This window comes from Oncorhynchus gorbuscha, linkage group LG08 (assembly GCF_021184085.1).
Source record: "Oncorhynchus gorbuscha isolate QuinsamMale2020 ecotype Even-year linkage group LG08, OgorEven_v1.0, whole genome shotgun sequence".
NCBI lineage: Eukaryota > Metazoa > Chordata > Actinopteri > Salmoniformes > Salmonidae > Oncorhynchus > Oncorhynchus gorbuscha.
In genome coordinates, this window is record NC_060180.1 from 49,591,933 (window position 1) to 49,615,213 (window position 23,281).

At 42.5% G+C, this 23,281-nt stretch overlaps 2 protein-coding genes across 2 annotated transcripts; both read right to left on the reverse strand.

Moving 5' to 3' along the window:
• Window positions 1–488: 488 nt before the first annotated feature.
• LOC124040905 (interferon regulatory factor 4-like) lies at window positions 489–10,529 on the reverse strand. Its single transcript, XM_046358020.1, has 9 exons — window positions 10,396–10,529; window positions 9,680–9,879; window positions 9,085–9,271; window positions 8,339–8,424; window positions 7,999–8,185; window positions 3,626–3,718; window positions 2,735–3,133; window positions 2,142–2,254; window positions 489–1,709 (listed from the first exon to the last, which is right to left on the reverse strand). The coding sequence occupies exons 1-9, from the start codon at window positions 10,403–10,405 to the stop codon at window positions 1,560–1,562; spliced, it is 1,425 nt and encodes a 474-aa protein (XP_046213976.1). The 5' UTR covers window positions 10,406–10,529; the 3' UTR covers window positions 489–1,559.
• A 788-nt stretch (window positions 10,530–11,317) lies between these two features.
• On the reverse strand, window positions 11,318–17,263 carry LOC124041769 (dual specificity protein phosphatase 22-B-like). The gene is made up of 7 exons (XM_046359763.1): window positions 16,853–17,263; window positions 15,703–15,736; window positions 15,430–15,512; window positions 14,542–14,591; window positions 13,078–13,152; window positions 12,485–12,656; window positions 11,318–11,846 (listed from the first exon to the last, which is right to left on the reverse strand). The coding sequence occupies exons 1-7, from the start codon at window positions 16,871–16,873 to the stop codon at window positions 11,694–11,696; spliced, it is 588 nt and encodes a 195-aa protein (XP_046215719.1). The 5' UTR covers window positions 16,874–17,263; the 3' UTR covers window positions 11,318–11,693.
• Window positions 17,264–23,281: the final 6,018 nt, after the last annotated feature.

Genomic DNA, 23,281 nt, shown 5'->3' on the forward strand with positions numbered 1-23,281 from the left:
AAAGTTTGAAAAGTAAAATACCTGAAAAATGTAGCTAGACACTTATCGTATACATGGATGAACGCTTCACTCCAGACTAGAACCACTTTAACTAACTAAGACAGCCTGTGTCTTTTCCATTTTATTTGTAGCTAGCTACACCTTATTTGGCTCGTTGTGTCATGTCACTCTGGTTCACACTGACCGTGTGCAGAAAGTAGTCCATCACAACTTTTTCCCACAGATCTTGTCTATAGTGCCTGCAAAATTCAGAGCAACAATGTTGTTGAGAATAGTAGCATCCCTTTTGCAGTTCTCCATGGCTAACGTTATCTATTGCAAAAAGGCCGCCATAGCATGGATTATCAACACATACTGAGCAGCTTATGTTATGGACAGAAGCGTGCTTCATGGCAGATCAATCCGAACTCATCTCTCGGCATATCTCAGCCAATCATGGCTATCGGAAGGTTCCTGTCTTTTTTTTCATGGCTAAACCAACTAGGCTCGTAATTTAACCATTTTATTTGTATTTACAGATGGCATACAAGTTTGTTATTAAGGCACATGAAAGTTAATATGCTCCAAAATGCATTTCTGCCCGAAAAAGTATTTTGATATAAAAAAAAATGTTTTTCCTTAAAATGCCTCTCCTGTGAAGTAGTGACATTCAACATATGCCTAGCTTCTGGAAATTGGTGACATTAAGTCTCTTCTCCCTTTCTCCTGAGGGCTACTCCACTTCCTGTGCACCTGTGACTGGTGCTTCCTGCTTCTGTCAGTCGCCCTCTGCTTCACATTGGTCCTCGTCCCCTCAAACCGCATCCTATACACTGTCACAATCTCACATGCAGACACATACATGCATGCCCGCACACACACACAAAGATACACAAACACATGCATCCCTCTCTCGTTGAAAGCAAGTGTTAGCAAGAGAGAAAATGTAGAGGGAGACAAAGAAAGAGAGCGCGATGGGGAGAGAGAGACAGGGGCAGGCTACCTCCGCCCACCACACCACTACCACAGGTCAGGGGGTGTTGTGGGTTTCCTACAGATGTCACCGGAAAACACACTATCTCTTGTGATAAGCCTACACACACCACACACTTTGTAGCTATAATGTATCAAGGATCAAGTGGGAACCAATGCTAGGGTCAGCCTAAAATCAATCACTTCAATTATCTACAGCTACCTTGAGCAGGTTTTGCAAAATCAACCAATCAATCAAACACATTCACCTAGACACTGGCATCCAGATGTGATATTGAAACAAAACTATTACAACAGATCAAATCAAAAATACTTAATCAGTTTTTCATATTGTTTAAAAAAAGACAAATAAATGATGATTAGAAACATAATTGTAAGGCTGTACAAACTAGGGTAGATACTTTCATCTTTGATCCTCTTTGGCTCAAACTGTTGACACTGATGATGGAGGCAAAGTCCAGTCTTACATTGAAATCACAGTGAGGAATTTTAGTCCAAGACCTGAGTATACCATATACATTACAGTAGTTAAGCTCATTGGTCTATCTACATGCATGTCCATGGCTCCTGAGGCATGTTTGTATGTGTTACTCCTGCATGTGTTGGAGGGTCCTCTGGTAGTCTCCTGGAGCTGGAGGGGAGCTCTCTGTGTGTCCCTGGAGCTCATAGTCCCTAAGGTAGTGACTGCTGTTCTGCTGGGTGAAGTACAACAGTTCCCTGGCAAACATTGGCTCCACCTACAACACATACAGAGGTCACACTATGAATGATAATAATAAATAATAATATATGCCATTTAGCAGACGCTTTTATCCAAAGCGACTTACAGTCATGTGTGCATACATTCTACGTATGATGAATGACAATGAATAAAGATGGCTCACATTTACCAAATCTCTCCCTACCTCTCCCTCTAGTTTCTGCAAATCTGTAAGGTGTAAGCAATATGCACTGCACTGTTTATATCAATCCGGACCCTGCAGATCTACAAACATTGATAAGTTGGGGTCAAGGGGGAGGGAGCGATTTGGAACCGGTTGATAGAGTCCTTTCACATCATGACTAACAAGGCTAGGCAGACTATAGAGATGTCATTTAGTTTAAACCTTTCTCATGTTGGCCTGTTATTGAAATGCATTAAAACAGTGGAAGTATGTAGTGTACTGTACCTGTGCTGTGATCATCTTGGTCTGGCGTTGGGGATCTGGGTACTCATCACCGAAACACAGCACCACCTGGTGCCTGGGCATGGGACGGCCATGTTGGGCATACCCCTGCAGCTCTGGAAGGAGGGAGGGAGTGTACAATGAGTTTGTCACTTTATTTCACCCCAAATCATCAGTTTGCCCTCTAACAGCTGAAAACAGCTATTTTGCTCATGAAGGAGGCACCTTCAGCTGAAGAAGGTTGGGTATTGTGATACAGTAGCACTGCAAGGAATATGCTATGCTGAGAGAATAAGGTTCACAGAATCAGAAAGAGGAGTCAGTGAAACATTTTTCCAGTCATTTGCAAGGAAGTCCTTGGGTGTGAAAAATGAGTGATAAACCTGAAAACGAGGGGTGTTTCAGAGAGAGACACCACGGATAGACCGCCGCTAAGAACGTGACAAGTCTCTTACCCACTGATACCACAGTATGGAGAGGGACTTTACATTCTACAGTACGTCTCCTCCGATCATCTTCATCATCATCATCACCCCCATTATCATCATCATAATCAGCGTCATCATAAGCATCACAATCAAAATACTGTTTCTCACCAGTGAGGAACTGCTGAGTGTCAAACAGCTTGCAGGTCTGTTCTTTCTCCAGTTTGTTGGGTTTGTCTGTGTACGGGGCCAGCGGGCCCTCCCAGTACACTCGGCTCTGGCAAAGCCGCTTGGCATAGAGCCCATCTGACGCCATCCACAGGAGCACGCCCCTCTCCAGGACGTTGGGTAGCTTCTCCGCCCCCCTCCTCTGTGACTCGGGGTAAGGGGACGGGAACAGCACCACTTCTGCACCGCTGTACAGCTTGTCCCCAGGGCAGGGGGAGGAGGGAGAGGAAGATGAGGAAGAGGAGGAGGAAGACGAGGTGATCTGGCAGCCTTCGGGACCAGAGGTGGTTACCTTCTTGACCAAAGCCTCACGGTAGAACAGGGACACATGCAGTCGGAAGTCTGGAGGAGAGAGGGGGGAGGTTGTTAGAGAATAAACAAGTGAGTAGAAGTATTCCAAATAAAACAAGACGGACAGCTGTCTGAAAGCAAATGTATAAACAGTGTATGTAGAGAGAAAGTGAATGAGGGAAGTTAGCAAACGACTGAATTTTTACGACTTTCATAATCAGGGTACTTTAACTGTAGTGGTCTCTACAGTTACTCATCTAAAACATCAACAGTATACTCATAGAATACACTTAATATGAGAACAAACAACTAACCTTATTAAAACCCAGATTAGGGAAGTAATTGTCCTATAAATAGCTTCTTGTTTCTAGTGGTTGGTAACAAGAAATAACAATTCAGTACACTCCACTACATCTTACTACTCCTGCCCTTCGTGTCCAGCTGTCATTGCAATGTTCGGTGGTGTAGCAGTAGCAGCAGCTTCAGCAGCAGCAGCAGTAGCAACTAAGTAATGTAGTAGTACTAGAATAAATATGTCTTTACCAGAAAGGGTGGCCATGTTGTGGTCCATTGTAAATGCTGTGGGGTGGGACTCTGAGGAGGAGTATGAATAGAAGGAGCCAGTGAACTGATAACCTGGGAGGAAAAGATGAAAGGAGTATTGTTATTAACCGATGAATAAGTGTTTAAAGAGTACATTTCATCACAGATAATGCACTACACCTTGTTGTCATGATTTTATCTCAGGAGGAACCTGACGAGAACATGTCAAATAAAGCCCTCAATATTTTGTAGAAGTGGCAGCCACCAAAGCCTTCACTGTCAACCAAAAGCTTTTTTTACAACGTGTGTGTTTGTCATACAATGACCTTAGCCTATACAATAGTGCACTGTCTTTATATATATATATATATATATATATATATATATATATATATATATATATATATGTATATATATATATACCAGTCAAAAGTTTGGACACACATACACATTCAAATATATGTTATATTTGAGATTCTTCAAAGTAGCCACCCGGTGCCTTGATAACAGCTTTGCACACTCTTGGCATTCTCTCAACCAGCTTCATGAGGTAGTCAGTCACCTGGAATGCATTTCAATTAACAGGTGTGCCTTCTTACAAGATCATTTGTGGAATCTCTTTCCTTTCCTTTTTTCCTTCCTTAATGCGATTGAGCCAATCAGATGTGTTGTGACAAGGTAGGGGTGGTATACAGAATATAGCCCTATTTGGTAAAAGACCAAGTCCATATTTTGGCAAGAATAGCTCAAATAAGGAAAGAGAAACAACAGTCCATTGTTACTTTAAGACAGGAAGGTCAGTCAATCATGAACATTTCAAGAACTTTGAAAGTTTTTGCAGTCTCAAAAACCATCAAGCGCTATGATGAAACTGGCCCTAATGAGGTCCGCCACAGGAAAGGAAGACCCCGAGTTACCTCTGCTGCAGAGGATACGTTCATTAGAGTTACCAGGCTCAGAAATTGCAGCCCAAATAAATGCTTCACAGAGTTCAAGTAACAACATCAACTGTTCAGAGGAGACTGCGTGAATCAGGCCTCTATGGTTGAATTGCTGCAAAGAAACCACGACAGAAGGACACCAATAAGAAGAAGAGACTTGCTTGGGCCAAGAAACATGAGCAATGGACGTTAGACCGATGTAAATCTGCCCTTTGGTCTGAAATTTGAGATTTTTGGTTACAACCACCGTGTCTTTGTGAGAAGCAGAGTAGGTGAACGGATGATCTCCACATGTGTGGTTCTTGCCGTGACGCATGGAGGAAGAGGTGTGATGGTGTGGAGGTGCCTTGCTGGTGACAATGTCTGTGATTTATTTTGAGTTCAAGGCACACTTAACCAGCATGGCTACCACAGCATTCTGCAGCGATATGCCCTCTCTTCTGGTTTGCGCTTAGTGGGACTATCATTTGTTTTTCAACAAGACAATGACCCAACACACCTCCAGCCTGTGTAAGGGCTAAATGACCAAGAAGGAGAGTGATGGAGTACTGCATCAAATGACCTAGCATCCACAATCACCCAACCTCAACCCAATTGAGATGAGAGCTTTTGACTGTTATTGTATATATATATATGCAATACATTTGGAAAGTATTCAGACCCCTTTTTCCACATTTTGTGACGTTACAGCCTTATTCTAAAGGATTAAATGAACTATTTCCTCATCAATTTACAGACAATAACCGATAATAACAGAACGAAAAGAGGTTTTCAGTAATGTTTGCAAATAAAAAACAGAAATAGCTTATTTACATAAGTATTCAGACTCTTTTCTATGAGATTCGAAAATGAACTCAGGTGCATCCTGTTTCCATTGATCATTTTTGAGATGTTTCTACAACTTTATTGGGGACCACCTGTGGTAATTCAATTGATTGGACATGATTTGGAAAGGCACACACCTGTCTATGTAAAGTCCCACAGTTGACAGTGCATGACAGAGCAAAAACCAAGCCATGAGGTCCGTAGATCTCAGAGACAGGATTGTGTCGAGGCACAGATCTGATGAAGGGTACCAACACATTTCTGCAGCATTGAAGGTCCCCAATAACACACTGGCCATCATTCCATCATTCTTAAATGGAAGACATTTGGAACCACCAAGACTCTTCCTAGAGCTGGCTGCCCGGCCAAACTGAGCAATCAGAAGAGAATGGCCTTGGTCAGGGAGGTGACCAAGAACCTGATGGTCACTCTGACAGAGCTCCAGCGTTCTTCTGTGATGGGAGAAACTTCCAGAAGGACAACCATCCCTGCAGCCCTCCACCCATCAGGCCTTTATGGTAGACTGTCCAGAAAGAATCCAATCCTCAGTAAAAGGCACATGACAACCTGCTTGGAGTTTGCCAGAAAACACCTAAGGGACTCTCAGACCATGAGAAACAAGATTCTCTGGTCTGATGAAACTAAGATTGAACTCTTTGGCCTGAATTTTCAAGCATCACGTCTGGAGGAAACCTGTTACCATCCCTACAGTGAAGCATGGTGGTGGCAGCATCATGCTGTGGGGATGTTTTTCAGCGGCAAGAACTGGGAGACTAGTCAGGATTGAGGGAAAGATGAACAGAGCACAGTACAGAGGGATCCTTGATGAAAACCTACTCCAGAGTGCTCACGACTCAAGAGTGCTCAGGGGCAGAAAGACAGATTTGTACCTTGTCAGCTTGGGGATTCAATCCAGCAAGGCCGGGGGGGGTGTGGTATATGGCCAATATCCCACGGCTAAGGGCTGTTCTGATGCACGACGCAATGCGGAGCGCCTGGATACAGCCTTTAGCCTTGGGGGTGGCAGGGTAGCCTAGTAGTTAGAGCGCTAGACTCGTAACCGGAAGGTTGCAAGTTCAAACCCCTGAGCCGACAAGGTACAAATCTGTCGTTCTGCTCCTGAACAGGCAGTTAACCCACTGTTCCTAGGCCATCATTGAAAATAAGAATTTGTTCTTAACTGACTTGCCTGGTTAAATCATTTTTTACTAATTAAAAATTGGCCACATCCCACAGACCCCCAAGGTGCATTATTGCTATTATAAACTGGTTTCCAAAGTAATTAGAGCATTAACAACAAATGTTTTGTCATGCCCGTGGTCAGCCAATCATCATTCAAGTCTTGAAACACCCAGTTTATAAATATATGTACACAGTACACTGAAAAAAGTATATAAATGCAGCATTAAAGTGTTTGTCCCATGTTTCATGTGCTGAAATAAAAGATCCCAGAAATGTTCTGTATGCACAAATTTGCTTACATCCCTGTTAGTGAGGATGTATCCTTTGCTAAGATAATGCATTCACCTGACAGGTGTAGTATATCAAGAAACTGATTAAACAGCATGATCATTATACAGGTGCACCTTGAGCTGGGGACAATGAAAGGCCACTCTAACTAATATGGACAGTTTTGTCACACAACAAAAAGCCACAGATGTTTCAAGTTTTGAGGAAGCGTACAATTGCCATGCTGACTTCACGAAGGCCCACCAGAGCTCTTGCCAGAAAATGTAATGTTTTAGATCATTTGGCAGTACGTCCAACCAGCCTCACAACCTCAGACCCTGTGTAATCACGCCAGCCCAGGATCTCCACATCCGGATTCTTCAAATGCCCTACGGTGGCGGTGGGGTTATGATTTGGGCAGGAATAAACTATGGACAACAAACACAATTTCATTTTATCGATGGCAATTTTAATGCACAGAGATACCGTGATGAGATCTTGAGGCCCATTGTTGTGCCATTCATCTGCAGCCATCACCTCATGTTTCCGTATGATAATGCACGGCCCCAAGTCGCATGGATCTGAACACATTTCCTGGAAGCTGAAAATGTCCCAGTTCTTCCATGGCCTGCATACACACCAGACATGACACCCATTGAGCTTGTTTGGGATGCTCTGGACTGGATCAACATGTACGACAGCGTATTTCTCTTCTCGCCAATATAGAGCTACTTCGCACTGCCATTGAAAAGGAGTGAGAAACCATTCCACAGGCCACAATCAACAGCCTGCTCAAATCTATACGAAGGAGATGTGTGGCGCTGCATGAGGCAAATGGTGGTCACACCAGATACTGACAGGTTTTCTGATCCACCGCACTACCTTGTTTTAAGGTATCTGTGACCAACAGATTTATATCTGTTTTCCCAGTCATGTGAAATCCATAGATTAGGGTTTAATGGATTTATTTCCATTGACCGATTTACTTATATGAACTGTAACTCAGTAAAATCGTTGACGTTTTTCCTTGTTGCGTTTATATGAAGGTCAAATGAATAAATACAAATAAATATACTGTGTATTCTTCTCTCCATTATCTGTTCTTTCCTATAATCAGTGCCCACCCCATAACCATGGCCATGCTATGCCATGTCTCACCGTTATCTGTGTGTGGCCCGGTGTGCCACAGTCGGCTGAGTGGCGATGGGTAGTGGCACTGGCTATACTGCAGCTCAACGTGGGGTGGCTGGTGGTGCTGAGGCTGAGGTTGCTGCTGGTGGTCCTGCGTGTGGCTGTAGTCCTTCCACTCCTTCCTCTCCTGGGGAACTATGTAGCTGCCAGACACCTTGAGACAAGCCAGGGGGAGAGGAGACAGCTGTTAGTCAGATAGTGGTGGGTTCCTGATCCACACACAGCAGGAAGAGAGAACTGTGAAAGAACTTTGAAGATCTGAAGACCTTTGAAGGTACATGTTGCAGGGGTAAACAAATGACGTTACCTGGCTGTGTAGAGTTGGGTACAGAGAGTCCATGGGGTAGTTGCTCTCTGAGCTCATATGTAACGTTGTCTCTGCCATCTTGATCCCTACATAACGGAAATGTAACACTATACATCACACATAGAACTCTCTAAATTCCAATCTACAATGCAAAATGATGTGGAGGTCCCTCAGAAATGTGTGTAATCCTCAATAAAAAACAGGTCACTATAGTCAACATTATTAGAGCTGTTTTAACAGAGCTCACATGCTATTCAGCCCCTTCAAACAGTTGAACACAGCAACTATACAAGCTTGCAATAACAACTTTTGATTCAAGTGTTTGAACCCCCAGGTTGCAGGTATGGTCTCTAAGAGTCACTCCTCAAGACTGCTATATGAGAGTGACAAAGGGGTCTTCTGTCTAGCCTTCAGCCTTCGTTATGCAAGGTTAAGTGTGTATGTTGTGCATTCTGCACGGGTAAACCGAAGCCCTCTAAAAAAAGCTCAGAGGCCTTTTTGGTCGATGCATCGGCTTCCTCTCGGCTTCCTGCCTCATTAGACGATGGTAGCAAAATGAAACATTGCTGGCTGTGTGTGTGTCTGCTCGGGTATGTTAAGAGTTAGACAGTGTTTTCATTACTTTTGACATATGAAATCTATCATCACCTGCCAGTAGCCTATATAAATTAATTATGGTATAGCAGATTACACTTGTGACATGGACTTGACTTTGGAAATACAGCAATTAGATGAATAAAACTTGCCTCTCTTAGCTCCCTCCGGTATGATTCTGTAGACTTTGTAAGGGTCTGATATATCAAGTTGGCTTCTCTCCACCAGCTCGTCAAAGTCATTACTTTTGTTCAGAGCACATCGCAGTCTAGTCTTCCATGTGGGGGGGTCTGGTTTGTCCACTCCTTCCCTGTGTTTCCCTTTGAACAATGCCCAAGCCTGCAATAATCAACAGCATAATAAATTGACTTGATTTATACTTTCTCTCTGCATTCAATTTCAATGTATCTGGCAATAAGTAAGGCATTAGTAGGCCTGCATCAAAATCAACATGCATTGGTCTTTTGTCTTGAACAAATATCCATTGCCTTGAACAAAGATGATCACTTGTTATACTGTACAAAATAACAACAACAGGTTGTTATAGAAAATCATGTAAATTACACCTGCCCAAGTAGACTAGGTCTGGAGAGTGAATTGAGTGACTGAATGTGATTGAGTTAGGAATAATTCATGGGGTACCTGCACACTATATTCAATATTCACCCGTTGTATATAGTAACTAAGAAGTAGAAGAGAAAGACTGCAGAGAGGTATGGTGAAGTGAGTGTGTCGGTCCAAACGCACCTTGAAGAGTGCAGCATCCTCGTCTCGATTGTAGTCCTGTTTGCCCGCATGTTTCCACGGGATCCTGAAAATGCTTTTCTCGCCATTCTCCCAAACCAGTCCGGGATAGCTACTGCTGTTAATCTGATCGATCAGCCACTGTCTAAGTTTCCCGTTGCCGCAGCTCACTGACAGACCGCTGTCCCCCTCTAAGTTCATCTCTGTCAAAAAGCACATGCAATAGAAGGATGGGCATGTGCGTTGCAATAAGGTAGGTAATGTGCGTTGCAATATGTCCGTTATCGTGCAATGCAAAACAATGTCAGTTGGTGCTGAATGATGAAGGTTAATGTTATCAGGGAAGACACACTTTTATGAAATTAAGCTATAATATCACAATTTATTTGATAGTACATATTTAATCAACAAATATATACTAACACATTTATTATTATTTATTTTTGAATTGCATAAAATAAATCACATACAAAATAGGTAGGCCTTAATTTAAGAATGAAACCTTTCTGGATGTCTTGGGTTATTTTAATTCAAAAGACAATGGAATTCATATTTTGTAGGCTCATACGTAAAATCAGAAAAACAGTGTTATAATCACATGCATAAAAATAAATAACATAATAGTCTTTAAGTGCATCAACATCACTGCATCAACTTCAGAACGTTCCCCTCTCTTATGTTTCCTTATAGCCTACTGTGAGTGAGAATAAACTCCTTACCTCTAACCATGTGAGCTTCTCTGACAAGTGATGAAATCGATTTCACTGACACTGTTCTCCAGTGAGAGCATCGGGTGCCCTATTCATATAGTCAGTCACATCTTGATGTGTCGGTGCCGCTACTGGGAGGAGCTGCAGTTCTCTGAAGCTTATCGAGAACAACCTACAGTCGGTGGATGGGGAATCCCTCTCGAGTGGCAATCACAGGAAGCAAACGTCACCATGGAATGGAACAATTACCTGTGTCAATATCAAAAAAGAAACTCCCTAAAATCGTAATTATGTCAATAGCTTCCATTACCATTACATGTTTATGCTTTAAATACTGTTTTATAAAGTCCTAAAATAGAATTGTTCTTGTGCTGTTGTTTTCATAATGTAGTTATATGGCAATTAAAATGTACTCAATCCTCCTGACAGTTAATTACAGTAGCCTATGACATTGATGAAAATATGGGATATTTTAGTGGTGTGTTTTCATTTCATTCACAAATACAATATAGCCTCAATTTGTTTTACTGTGGTTATACTGCTGCCCTCCAGTGGTTGTGTCATGCACATAACCTTTAATATCAACTGGGTCTAATTCATAGGCTGTATGCTATATCTATTGGAGAAGGGCTACATTATATGTTGGTGCGTGGGTAGGTAGGCAACAGACAAATTCAAATGCATCCCTTTTCAGATCCAGTGGCACTCATGCCCAGCTCTCTGTATCCCTCCAATGCTGACAGAGGGGGCTGAAAATGTTGTTTTTACTGCTGTCATGCAAGGCTTCCTTTGCATTAACACACAAACAGGAAATAGACCCAGAAACAGAGGTAAACAGAGCAGAGAATGTCTGTCTGTCATCACATTGTATCTGACAGGATAGCAGACCTACCGGTAGTTAATAACCATTTAATCTCAGTCATAATTGTGTCTTTAATCCTTTTATTAATGCACAAAAAGCTGACGTGGCTTCAAGTAGGAACAAATTACATGACAACAATATCATACATTTTCGAGGTTTAGAAAAACAAGTACAAATGCTGAAAGTGCCATATATAACTAAACACTGTACATAAATTAGGGGTAATAAAACCAGTGGTATTAGCCATAATAAAACATCAATAAACATTCTCAAAATGGTGCATCCATCGATCCATCCTCCCCCAGTCTTCTCCAGTAGAGGGACAACAACAGAGAGAGAGACTGGTCCAACAGCGTACCGACAGAGAGAGAACCACCCACCCACCCTCTAGGAGCCAGAGTGGTATCATCCCACAGTGTAAACCTTCAGACCTGGATAAGGGATCTCAGGTACCCTGCAATCCTGGAGGGGTGGATGGCTCAACATTCACCTCCACCCCCACCCCATTGGGTTTGAAACTCTTGGCCAACAGGATGCGAATGTCATCCTCGTCGTTGAAGGGCCTCTCTTTGTATAATTGCCAAAGCCACTCCCTGAACTGCAGAGACATACAACAAAATACAGTATGTCAATATTATTGTCTATTGAGGCAGGTGTATTCTCTTTCTAAAGTAACTACAGCATAGTCTGACTCCTCGCTCTGAAGGCTTTAATGCTTAAAGGCCCAGTGCAGTCAAAAATGAGAATGTTCCTGTGTTTTTTATTCCACATTATGAGGCTGGAATAATACTGTGAAATTGTGAAAATGATGATAATGCCCTTTTAGTGTAAGAGCTGCTTGAAAAGACCACCTGAATTATCAGCCTATTTTGGTGGGATGGAGTTTTGATGACATCACCAGTCGGTAAATGAGTTAATAGACAAGTAAGAAAGAGTGTTTGAAACATGGCCAGATTACCAAATGGATACCCGGACTGCATGTGATAGCAAAATGTGTAGAATTGCTTTCCTTGTTCCTTTTTGACCATTTTAATTGAAAACAATCACAGTAAGGTACTTAACTGTTACCCGGAAACAACTTGTTACCCGGAAATGATTTGATATTGAGATAAAATGGCTGCATTGGAAGTTTAACACATTCCTTTTTAATGATAAGTCACTTTTTATAGAACTTCCATTTTCCTCCAAGAATGACATTTTCCCATCTATCCTTCCTCTATCCCCCTCTGTATTGACCTGGTCAGCGTGATTGGTCTCAAACTCCTGGAGCTGGCGCTGGAAGCCCAGGTTGGGCCCAGCGCAGGGCCGAGCCACCCTCACAGCAGCCAGAGCCTCCTGCCAGCCCAGCCCTGTCACCGTCATGATGTAGGCCACCACCAGGGTGACACTCCGAGACACACCCGCCAGACTCCATGGAGAGAGGGATGGATGGTGAAGGAGAGATGGATAGGAGTGGGTATGGCCATGATAGAGATAAAAGGACATCAGCAGAAGGCCATATTAAAAGACAATACATTGAATTGGAAGTCAAACAAAGGAGGGTATGCTGTGGAGGCAACATTAGAGATTGAATATCAAGGAAGGTCTTCCTCTGTATTTCTCAGAAGACCCTCAACCTCACCAGATATACCTCAGATAGTTTAACAAACACAATACATTCAAATCAAGATTGTTGTTTGGGGAAGTTCAAGAATAGCATTCTGCGTTATCTATCTGTCTTCTGCTTACCATCGTCACACATGGGTTCACTTGTGAGCACTCAGTTAAACCCAGAGATACAGTTGCAGTTGGACAAATAAAGTTGTTTTGTACTTGATAAAGTTTCTCACCAGTGGACCAGACAACCCTCTCCTTTGAGACGTGACTCGTGAATGAACATGATGCTCTGTTTAAAGTGCATTCTCCTGAAAATGACACAAATACAGGTTATGTAAGGTCATAAGCAGGTCATAAAAAAGTTACAAACCAGTTGCCATTCCCATAATGGTAACACAATTGTATCAGTTGTGGAAAAGAATGCACATAGGACAAGTAACACTTAAGTCGCCAAAAAACGTGCCCCCTCCCTAGTCATAAAAACTGGGGTGATGAGTGGTTAAGGGTGTGCGAGCAGTGAGGTATGCCTGATGAGAGGGCCATAGGGGTGAGGATGGCTGTGTTCTACTAGGCTCTAGGACCATCCATCTATCCTCCTGACAAGACCAGGATGAGAAACTGTTGTCTGTCTCCATCTCTGGTTAGTCAGGGCCACTTTCATATTTCGCCTGCAGGTTTCACACCGCGCTGGAGCGTCGAGGAGTGGGGGTAACAGGGGTTAATGACAGCGACATCTGTGTGTGTGTGTGTGTGTGTGTGTGTGTGTGTGTGTGTGTGTGTGTGTGTGTGTGTGTGTGTGTGTGTGTGTGTGTGTGTGTGTGTGTGTGTGTGTGTGTGTGTGTGTGTGTGTGTGTGTGTGTGTGTGTGTGTGTGTGTGTGTGTGTGTGTGTGTGTGTGTGTGTGTGTGTGTGTGTGTGTGTGTGTGTGTGTGTGTGTGTGTGTGTGTGTGTGTGTGTGTGTGTGTGTGTGTGTGTGTGTGTGTGTGTGTGTGTGTGTGTGTGTGTGCGTGCGTTTTGGGGAGTGTTATAAAAATAGAGGCACAGTGCAGATGGACGAGGCAACACTGCAGTACAGAACCATAGGCTTCCTGTTCCTTCCTGCATATCAGAGGACCAGACCTCCTGCATTCTACACACTTAACCAGAGTAAATGTGTGTGTGTGTGTGTGTGTGTGTGTGTGTGTGTGTGTGTGTGTGTGTGTGTGTGTGTGTGTGTGTGTGTGTGTGTGTGTGTGTGTGTGTGTGTGTGTGTGTGTGTGTGTGTGTGTGTGTGTGTGTGTGTGTGTGTGTGTGTGTGTGTGTGTGTGTGTGTGTGTGTGTGTGTGTTTCAGCATTATCTGTCCACCTATCTATGTATGTATAATATATGTTGTTATGAGTGCTCAGTACATCTCTGTATATGTTTGTGTCTTAATCTTAGTGTGTAAAAAATCCCTCCATGATTTCTCAATAAGAAATAAGAAGCTGAATGACCTTGTCATCTAGTAATTTATTCAGTGCTTTGATTCACAGCTAAATGGTGAGAATGTGAAGCACATCATTTTCATACCAATAGAACATGAACTAGAGACGCCCACACAGAGTGTATCTGCCTGATAGAATGGATATGAATGGTCTACCTCGCTTCAGTCCTGTGCTGTTCTGTTCTGTACCCAGTAGCCTTGAGCACTGTGTGGTGCTGTGTATTTGGGTACTTACAGGTTTTGTGTGGGCAGGTCTGCTGCTGAGATGCACAGATAAGTCATCCCCTGCAGGACAACGGCCAACTGTTAAACGGTCTAACACACAATCACAATCTAATAGGCAAAGTCGGACAACAGGATCATTGGAAACACCACTCACTACACACTATTACATCCATGCTGAATCCTCAGTCTTACAAGTGTTTCTGCAAACAGCAAGAACCATTATGTAAGCTTACACACAAGGGCCTTGCCTATAGGCTGTGTTTGTGAAGGTGTGATTGCAGCTGTAGTGAGGAAGTGATGGAAGGGGACAGACCTTGCTAGTTGCTAGAGGGAGTAGTAGAATGCGAGAGCACCGAGTTCCACACAAGCTCGAGCCAGAGCACCGGGTCAGAAACTCAAATGAAACTCCTCTCTGCCTAATCCCCCGCCTACACTCTCCCACAGAGCTCACACAGGCTCCAACAGATGATTTCTATTGAAGTCCTGGGAACCTGGTTGGTTTGGGATGCGGCATAGTCTAATGCTACACGCTGAGCCCTACTCTCATACTACAGTCCGGAATTACCTGACAGACAGGTCCAGGGGCAAACACGCACCATACTCTTCCCATGACTGTCAGACGTGCAATTAATTTCCTTAAACAAACAGTGTGCGCATATTTCGATGGTAAACATGATTGATATGTTTGACATCCATCTAAATGTGATTTTTTTTTCAAAACTGAATTTTAAGCGTGCATGATACGGGATGAGCATGAATGAACGTGTGTAAATGCATGCGTCGACTATCATTACATCATGTGTACATTCATTCATATAATAGCCTCATGCGTAAAACATTTCTGAGGTGGTATTTAGCTTCGTTCTAGTAAATGGCGCCCTGGGAAGTGTTTTCTTACCGGTAGGATAGGGGCTGCACTGTCATGGATGGAGAGGATGTGTGTGATGTTGTTCTTCGTTAACTGTTCCCTGTCCCTCGCATCTGTGAGAGAGAAAAAAGGAATGGAATGACAAACTAGACATATTCATTACAATCTTGACATATCCATAGAATGTTCTCAAAATGAATGTGCCACTGAAATGTACTGGAAGGTGAAAACAGTGACGGAGGATGCTTGTCTTGTCCTTAGCTCAAGCCTTTGACCAGTAGAGTGGGGGGAAGAAACACATACCTTTGAAGTTTCCCAAGTACAAGTCAGGCAGGACCTATGGGAAGGTAAGCATAGAATATTCATGTGTGACTTCTTGTTTACATTCATTCACTGGTGTACATAAACATAATTACAACACGCATTAAAATCATTACCCAAATAGCTAGGCTAGGTAACCATATTACTAGTCCAACATGCAAGCCCCCTGGCTTATTCTACCATTACTGACATCAAAGACGAAACTCAAATATATAGCCTGTGTACTCCAGGAAAGACAATGTGGAGGTGCAGGGACGGTATATTTAGTTTGACACCAAATACCAGAGGAGAGTGAGCTCAGACAACTGATACGTGTCACTCTGACTTCGCACAAAATAATGGTGATAATAAGACATGTTAATGTGTGTGTGTGTGTGTGTGTGTGTGTGTGTGTGTGTGTGTGTGTGTGTGTGTGTGTGTGTGTGTGTGTGTGTGTGTGTGTGTGTGTGTGTGTGTGTGTGTGTGTGTGTGTGTGTGTGCGCGCGTGCGTGTGTGTGTGCGTGCGTGTGCGTGGTAAAAGTCTTTATCCCTCATCCCGCAGCTGGAATAACACTGATGAGGGTTGCAGAAATATTTTCCAATTGAAATGAATTGATGACGCCTGTTGTGTACAACAAGTACCAAGCCAACTTTTTAAAAGGTCAATCGCTAAAGTATTCATGACATGTAGCCTACAGTATGTGATAACACACAGCAATGCATTACACCCAGAACAAGTAATATCACCAAACCATGTGGTTTGTTTTCGATGGAATTTGTCCACTGTGTAGCCAAGGAGTTGGAATATAAAAGTACAACGCCTACAGACCGGGTGTGTGTGTGAAAGCTGCTTTGAAAGACACCTAGATTCATTTAAGTGTACAGTGTACAATACATAGAGCAGCAAAGTGACAATCTTATGGCATAAAGTGGAAATGATATTACGCAAATGTATACCTGATTCAATATAATACATTAGGCGTAATATGTTTTTACTGCAGCAATATAACACACACATTAAACACAGCTGACTACGCGTTCTTGATTGACATCGTATAATTAATTGAAACCTGCGGTCTACCGAACTAGTGTACGCGAAGACCGAGTATATATGAGCGCATGCACATAGGCTATATTTCAACAAATAACATACCTTATTGAGCCCATTACCCATTGAAATCAAATACGTCTGTAAAACCAACGAATGGAAGGAAAATTACGTAAAATTTTGTTGCACTCTTGTCTCGAGAAGTAGTTCTCCAAAGCCCTTCCCAAAAGCTCCCCAAATTGCGAGCGAGGACCTCACACAGTCCACAACAGCGTGGTGGTGCCAAATAGTGATGGGTCTTTCACGAACGAACGGCTCTAAAAGGCTCTTGTAGGTGAACGTTGGAAGCTGGCTCGCATATCAGAAGAGCCGAATCTATTTCTAAAAAAATATATTTAAAAAAAATATATGAATAATACAAATATTTAAATGAATAGAACTAACTCAAAGATCGAAAAAAATTAAAAAACATAATAATATAGGCATAAATGTTCATGCGCACACACATTCTTTCTGACTGTCTGCTCAGAATCTGTTGTTCCTGTCAATCAGACACGCAGTGTCAACCAATGAAACAAAGATGCGTGAGGGCGGGCCGAGCCAATTCACTCACAGTCACACACTTAGCAGCCGAGGAGAGAGAGGAAGGACAGCTGTGAAAACAACAGCTGGAAAATGATTCGGAAGCACAGTAGCATTTGGATGCATTTTAATAATATAGACAATGTTAGAGCAAAGTGTAGAATTTGTCAAAACAAAATCTCATATAAAGCTGGTTCTACGCACAACCTACACCGGCATATGCCAACTGTGCACCCAACTGTGAAGCTAGCTGTAGCGGAGCATCGAGAAACTAGCGGGCCTGCTAGTGATAGTGGTGGAGCCAGCACCTTCGCAGGTGGAGATGAATCCACTCAGTCAAGTAGGCCTACTCCGCGACCCACAGCAACGCAGTCTTCTATGGACCAGTTCATGTCCAAGTCTATGTCTGAAGCAAAACAAGGCCAAATTGATATTGCATTGGCTAAAATGATTGCCACCGATTTTCGATTGTGGAGGACAGAGGTTTTAGAAATTATAGCAATAGTCTAAATCAAATGTACACAATTCCAAGCAGGAAACCCCTTTCAAAATCACTTATTCCACAACTGTACGAGAGCACACAGGCTTCAGTGCAGGAAAGAGTCCAAAAAGCTACTGCAGTTTGCCTTACCACTGACTGCTGGACATCAAGGGCAACCACTTCTTACATGTTGGTTACATGTCACTACATTTTACATTTTTTGATGTCTAGCTGTCTTCTGGACTGCTTTGAGTTCAGCGACAGACACGCTTCAGAGAACTTGTCAGAGGAACTGTTGAGAGTGGCCAGAGAATGGCAAGTAGATGGAATAGTGGTCTGTCGTGTTAGCGACAATGCAGCTAACATAAGCAAAGCCATGAAAATTTCAAAATGGACCAATCATCCAGGTCTTGCCCACACAATCAACCTTATTTTAAGAGATGCTCTGAAGGTGATGAAGCCCACTGTGGACAAAGTGAAAGCATCTGTGGAATACTTCCACAGGAGCATACTAGGTGCTGAAAAACTCGGGTCTACACAACGCCAGATGGGGATGCCTGAGCTGAGGCCTAAACAAGACTGCATTACAAGGTGAAATTCAACATTTTATATGTTGAAGCGGTTTCTTGAGTCAAAGGATGCCATCATCCCTACCCTGGCCAATGTCAATGCACCTGTTGATGCTCTGACCCAAGAGGAATGGCAGGTGTTGGAGGAGGTGTGCAGAGTCCTGGAACCCTTTGAGCAGGTCTCAGTGGAGACAGGTACCGTAAGCAGTTATTACAACATCATTATTTAATCCAGTATTATATATGTACAGTGGGGAGAACAAGTATTTGATACACTGCCGATTTTGCAGGTTTTCCTACTTACAAAGCATGTATAGGTCTGTACTTTTTATCATAGGTACACTTCAACTGTGAGAGACGGAATCTAAGACAAAAATCCAGAAAATCACATTGTATGATTTTTAAGTAATTCATTTGCATTTCATTGCATGACATAAGTATTTGATACATCCGAAAAGCACAACTTAATATTTGGTACAGAAACCTTTGTTTGCAATTACAGCCATCATACGTTTCCTGTAGTTCTTGACCAGGTTTGCACACACTGCAGCAGGGATTTTGGCCCACTCCTCCATACAGACCTTCTCCAGAACCTTCAGGCTTTGGGGCTGTCGCTGGGCAATACGGACTTTCAGCTCCCTCCAAAGATTGTCTATTGGGTTCAGGTCTGGAGACTGGCTAGGCCACTCCAGGACCTTGAGATGCTTCTTACGGAGCCACTCCTTAGTTGCCCCGCCTGTGTGTTTCGGGTCGTTGTCATGCTGGAAGACCCAGCCACGACCCATCTTCAATGCTCTTACTGAGGGAAGGAGGTTGTTGGCCAAGATCTCGCGATACATGGCCCCATCCATCCTCCCCTCAATACGGTGCAGTCGCCCTGTCCCCTCCCTTTGCAGAAAAGCATTCCCAAAGAATGATGTTTCCACCTCCATGCTTCACGGTTGGGATGGTGTTCTTGGGGTTGTACTCATCCTTCTTCTTCCTCCAAACACGGCGAGTGGAGTTTAGACCAAAAAGCTCTATTTTTGTCTCATCAGACCACATGACCTTCTCCCATTCCTCCTCTGGATCATCCAGATGGTCATTGGCAAACTTCAGACGGGCCATCACTGGCTTGAGCAGGGGGACCTTGCGTGCGCTGCAGGATTTTAATCCATGACGGCGTAGTGTGTTACTAATGGTTTTCTTTGAGATGGTGGTCCCAGCTCTCTTCAGGTCATTGACCAGGTCCTGCCGTGTAGTTCTGGGCTGATCCCTCACCCTCCTCATGATCATTGATGCCACACAAGGTGAGATCTTGCATGGAGCCCCAGACCGAGGGTGATTGACCGTCATCTTGAACATCTTCCATTTTCTAATAATTGCTCCAACAGTTGGTGCCTTCTCACCAAGCTGCTTGCCTATTGTCCTGTAGCCCATCCCAGCCTTGTGCAGGTTTACAATATTATCCCTGATGTCCTTACACAGCTGTCTGGTCTTGGCCGGAGAGGTTGGAGTCTGTTTGATTGAGTGTGTGGACAGGTGTCTTTTATACAAGTAACGAGTTCAAACAGGTGCAGTTAATACAGGTAATGAGTGGAGAACAGGAGGGCTTCTTAAAGAAAAACTAACAGGTCTGTGAGAGCCGGAATTCTTACTGGTTGGTAGGTGATCAAATACGTATGTCATGCAATAAAATGCAAATGAATTACTTAAAAATCATACAATGTGATTTTCTGGATTTTTGTTTTAGATTCCGTCTCTCACAGTTGAAGTGTACCTATGATAAAAATTACAGACCTCTACATGCTTTGTAAGTAGGAAAACCGGCAAAATCCTCAGTGTATCAAATACTTGTTCTCCCCACTGTATATGAGCAGTAGATGAGAATATAGTATCAGTAGACAAAACATGAACTAATAAGTTACTGTTCTCTCTTTTCAGCTATGTGACAACCTCAAAAGTGATACTCCTGTGTAAGGGTCTGCAGCGAATCACAGCCAGCTGCCAGAGAGAAGCAAATGTAACCACAGGACATGTGACAGAGTTGATGGACACCCTATGTCCATCAATAGACAGAAAGTTGTACAGAGTGGAATATAATCACGTGCAATCAGAAACCGCTGCAATAGACCCCAGGTGTAAGAAGTTAGCCTTCAGTGATGCCAGAGTGATTGATGAGGCTCTTCAAATAATAACCTCAGCAGCAGGGAGGGACAGCTCCAGCAGTCAGCTGGCTCAGGCACCAGGGCAACAGGAAGAAGAGGGATCAGATGGAGCAGAAGCACCAGCAGTAGTGCCACAAATGTCTTCTGTTTGGATGCTGTTTGACGAGAGAGCAAATGGGGGATGCAGCATGAAGGAATCCCTCAGCAGATGCCGTCATGGAGGTGCGATCCTATTTGGAGGAGCCCCTCCAAGATCTGCAGATCCTCTGAGCTGATGGAAGAGCAAAGCCTCTGTCTACCCATGGGTTACTATAGTCATGACAGGAAGACTGCATAGTGGCCACATCCGTTCCCTCTGCGAGGGTCTTCTCGAAAACGGGACAAATAATTACAGAGAGAAGAAACCGCATCAGCCCCTCGAGAGTGAGGCAGCTTGCATTTCTGAATGCAAATCTCTCATAAAAGCTAAATATGGTCAGCATTGCTGTGTGCTGCTGGTTATAACATGGCAATAAAGAAGAGAGAGAAAAAAGGGACCAGTTTAATGTTTTAAGTGGGATGCTGCAGTTTTGCACATTGATAGTTATTTTTCTTTGATATGGTGCAATATTCTATTATGCTGTTTAGATTGTATTCGTTTTGAATGGTCAGATTTATATGCACTTTGTTTATATACTATAGTTTATATTTGTTTATAAACTTTTGTTTATAAAAAGTTCAACTTTAAATGCAAACGTTTAATAGCATTCTTTTTCATAACAAACCATGCATTTTTAAATACATTGTGGTTAAGGTAGAGTATGATTTCATTTAATAATTTAAATAGAATTGCTTTAACACCAATCATAGACAAACTATCGCAAACTGTTTGACTTGATAAAATACAAAACATATTTTGTTGAAAGAGCAGTTTGGGAGCCGGAATGCCCATCACCAGTGCCAAAGCTCCCGATCTTTCCAATGCTTCCTGGGATATGTAGTGTTTTCTTATCTAGAGAGTTCTGCGCTCTGCAAATTAAGGACGGTACTCTTACTCACTTTTTGTTTACCGTCTATGCCATAGACGCTATGGGTAGGCCATACCTATACAGTCAAAGATCTCTCAACCAATGAATGAACGTGTCAACACAGTGTCAAAACAAAAGTATTCTAATTTCACAACATACAAATGCATTTTTGTTAAAAGCCACTAACTCTACGTATGTGTTTATCACTCTTAATTAAATGACTTATTATTTTGGAGATGTGGAAAGTAGTGAGATGCTGCCAATGTCTTTCTCTGTCTTAATATGAGACAACTAATGGACACGGAGTGTACAAAACATTAGGAACACCTTCCTAATATAGAGTTGCACCCGTTTTTGCCTTCAGAAAAGCCTCAATTAGTCGGGGCATGGACTCTACAATTTGTCGAAAGCATTCCACAGGGATTCTGGCCCATGTTGACTAAAATGCTTCCCACAGTTGTGTCAAGTTGGCTGGATGTCCTTTAGGTGGTGGACCATTCTTGATACACACGGGAAACTGTTGAGAATGAAAAACCCAGCAGCAGTGCAGTTCTTGACATAATTAAACCGGTGCGCCTTGCACCTACTGCCATACCCCGTTCAAAGGCCATTAAATATTCTGTCTTGCCCATTCACCCTCTGAATGGCACACATACACAATCCATGTCTCAATTGTCTTAAGTCTTAAAAATCCTTCTTTAACCTGTCTCTTCCCCTTCATCTACACTGATTGTGGATTTAAAAAGTGACATCAATAAGGGAATATAGCTTTCACCTAGATTCACCTGGTCAGTCTGTCATGGAAAGAGCAGGTGTTTCCTAATGTTTTGTACTCTGTGTATATATTGTGTGATAATTGTAATTACATCATGACCAGAAGCTTAAAAACATATTGAGGGTTATTTGCTTTGAATCAAATGCTTACCAAACGTATTAAGAGCTTTGCTGTGGGCCGAAGTGGTTACAATGCTGACTTATACAAAGTAGACATTTAGATAGACAGTGATGCATTGCCTACACCCATACATTTAAAGTGCCTTCAGAAAGGATTCACACCCCTTCACTTTTTTTCATATTTTGTTGTGTTACAGCCTACATTTAAAATGGATTAAATTGAGATGTTGTGTCCCTAGTCTACACACAATACCCCATAATGTAAAATTAATAAAAACTGAAATGTCTTGAGTCAAGAAGTATTCAACCCCTGTGTTATGGCAAGCCTAAATAAGTTCATTAGTAAAATATATCACTAGCCACTTTAAACAATGCTACCTAATATAATGTTTACATACCCTACATTATTCATCTCATATGTATACGTATATACTGTACTCTATATCATCTACTGCATCCTTATGGAATACATGTATCACTAGCCACTTTAACTATGCCACTTTGTTTACATACTCATCTCATATGTATATACTGCACTCGATACCATCTACTGTATCTTGCCTATGCTGTTCTGTACCATCACTCATTCATATATCTTTATGTACATATTCTTTATCCCCTTACACTGTGTATAAGACAGTAGTTTTGGAATTGTTAGTTAGATTACTTGTTGGTTATTACTGCATTGTCGGAACTAGAAGCACAAGCATTTCGCTACACTCGCATTAACATCTGCTAACCATGTGTATGTGACAAATAAAATTTGATTTGATTTGAACATGTTCTTAACAAGTCACATAATAAGTTATAAGGACTCACTGTCATGTTTTGTCTTATATTGTCTTGTCATTATG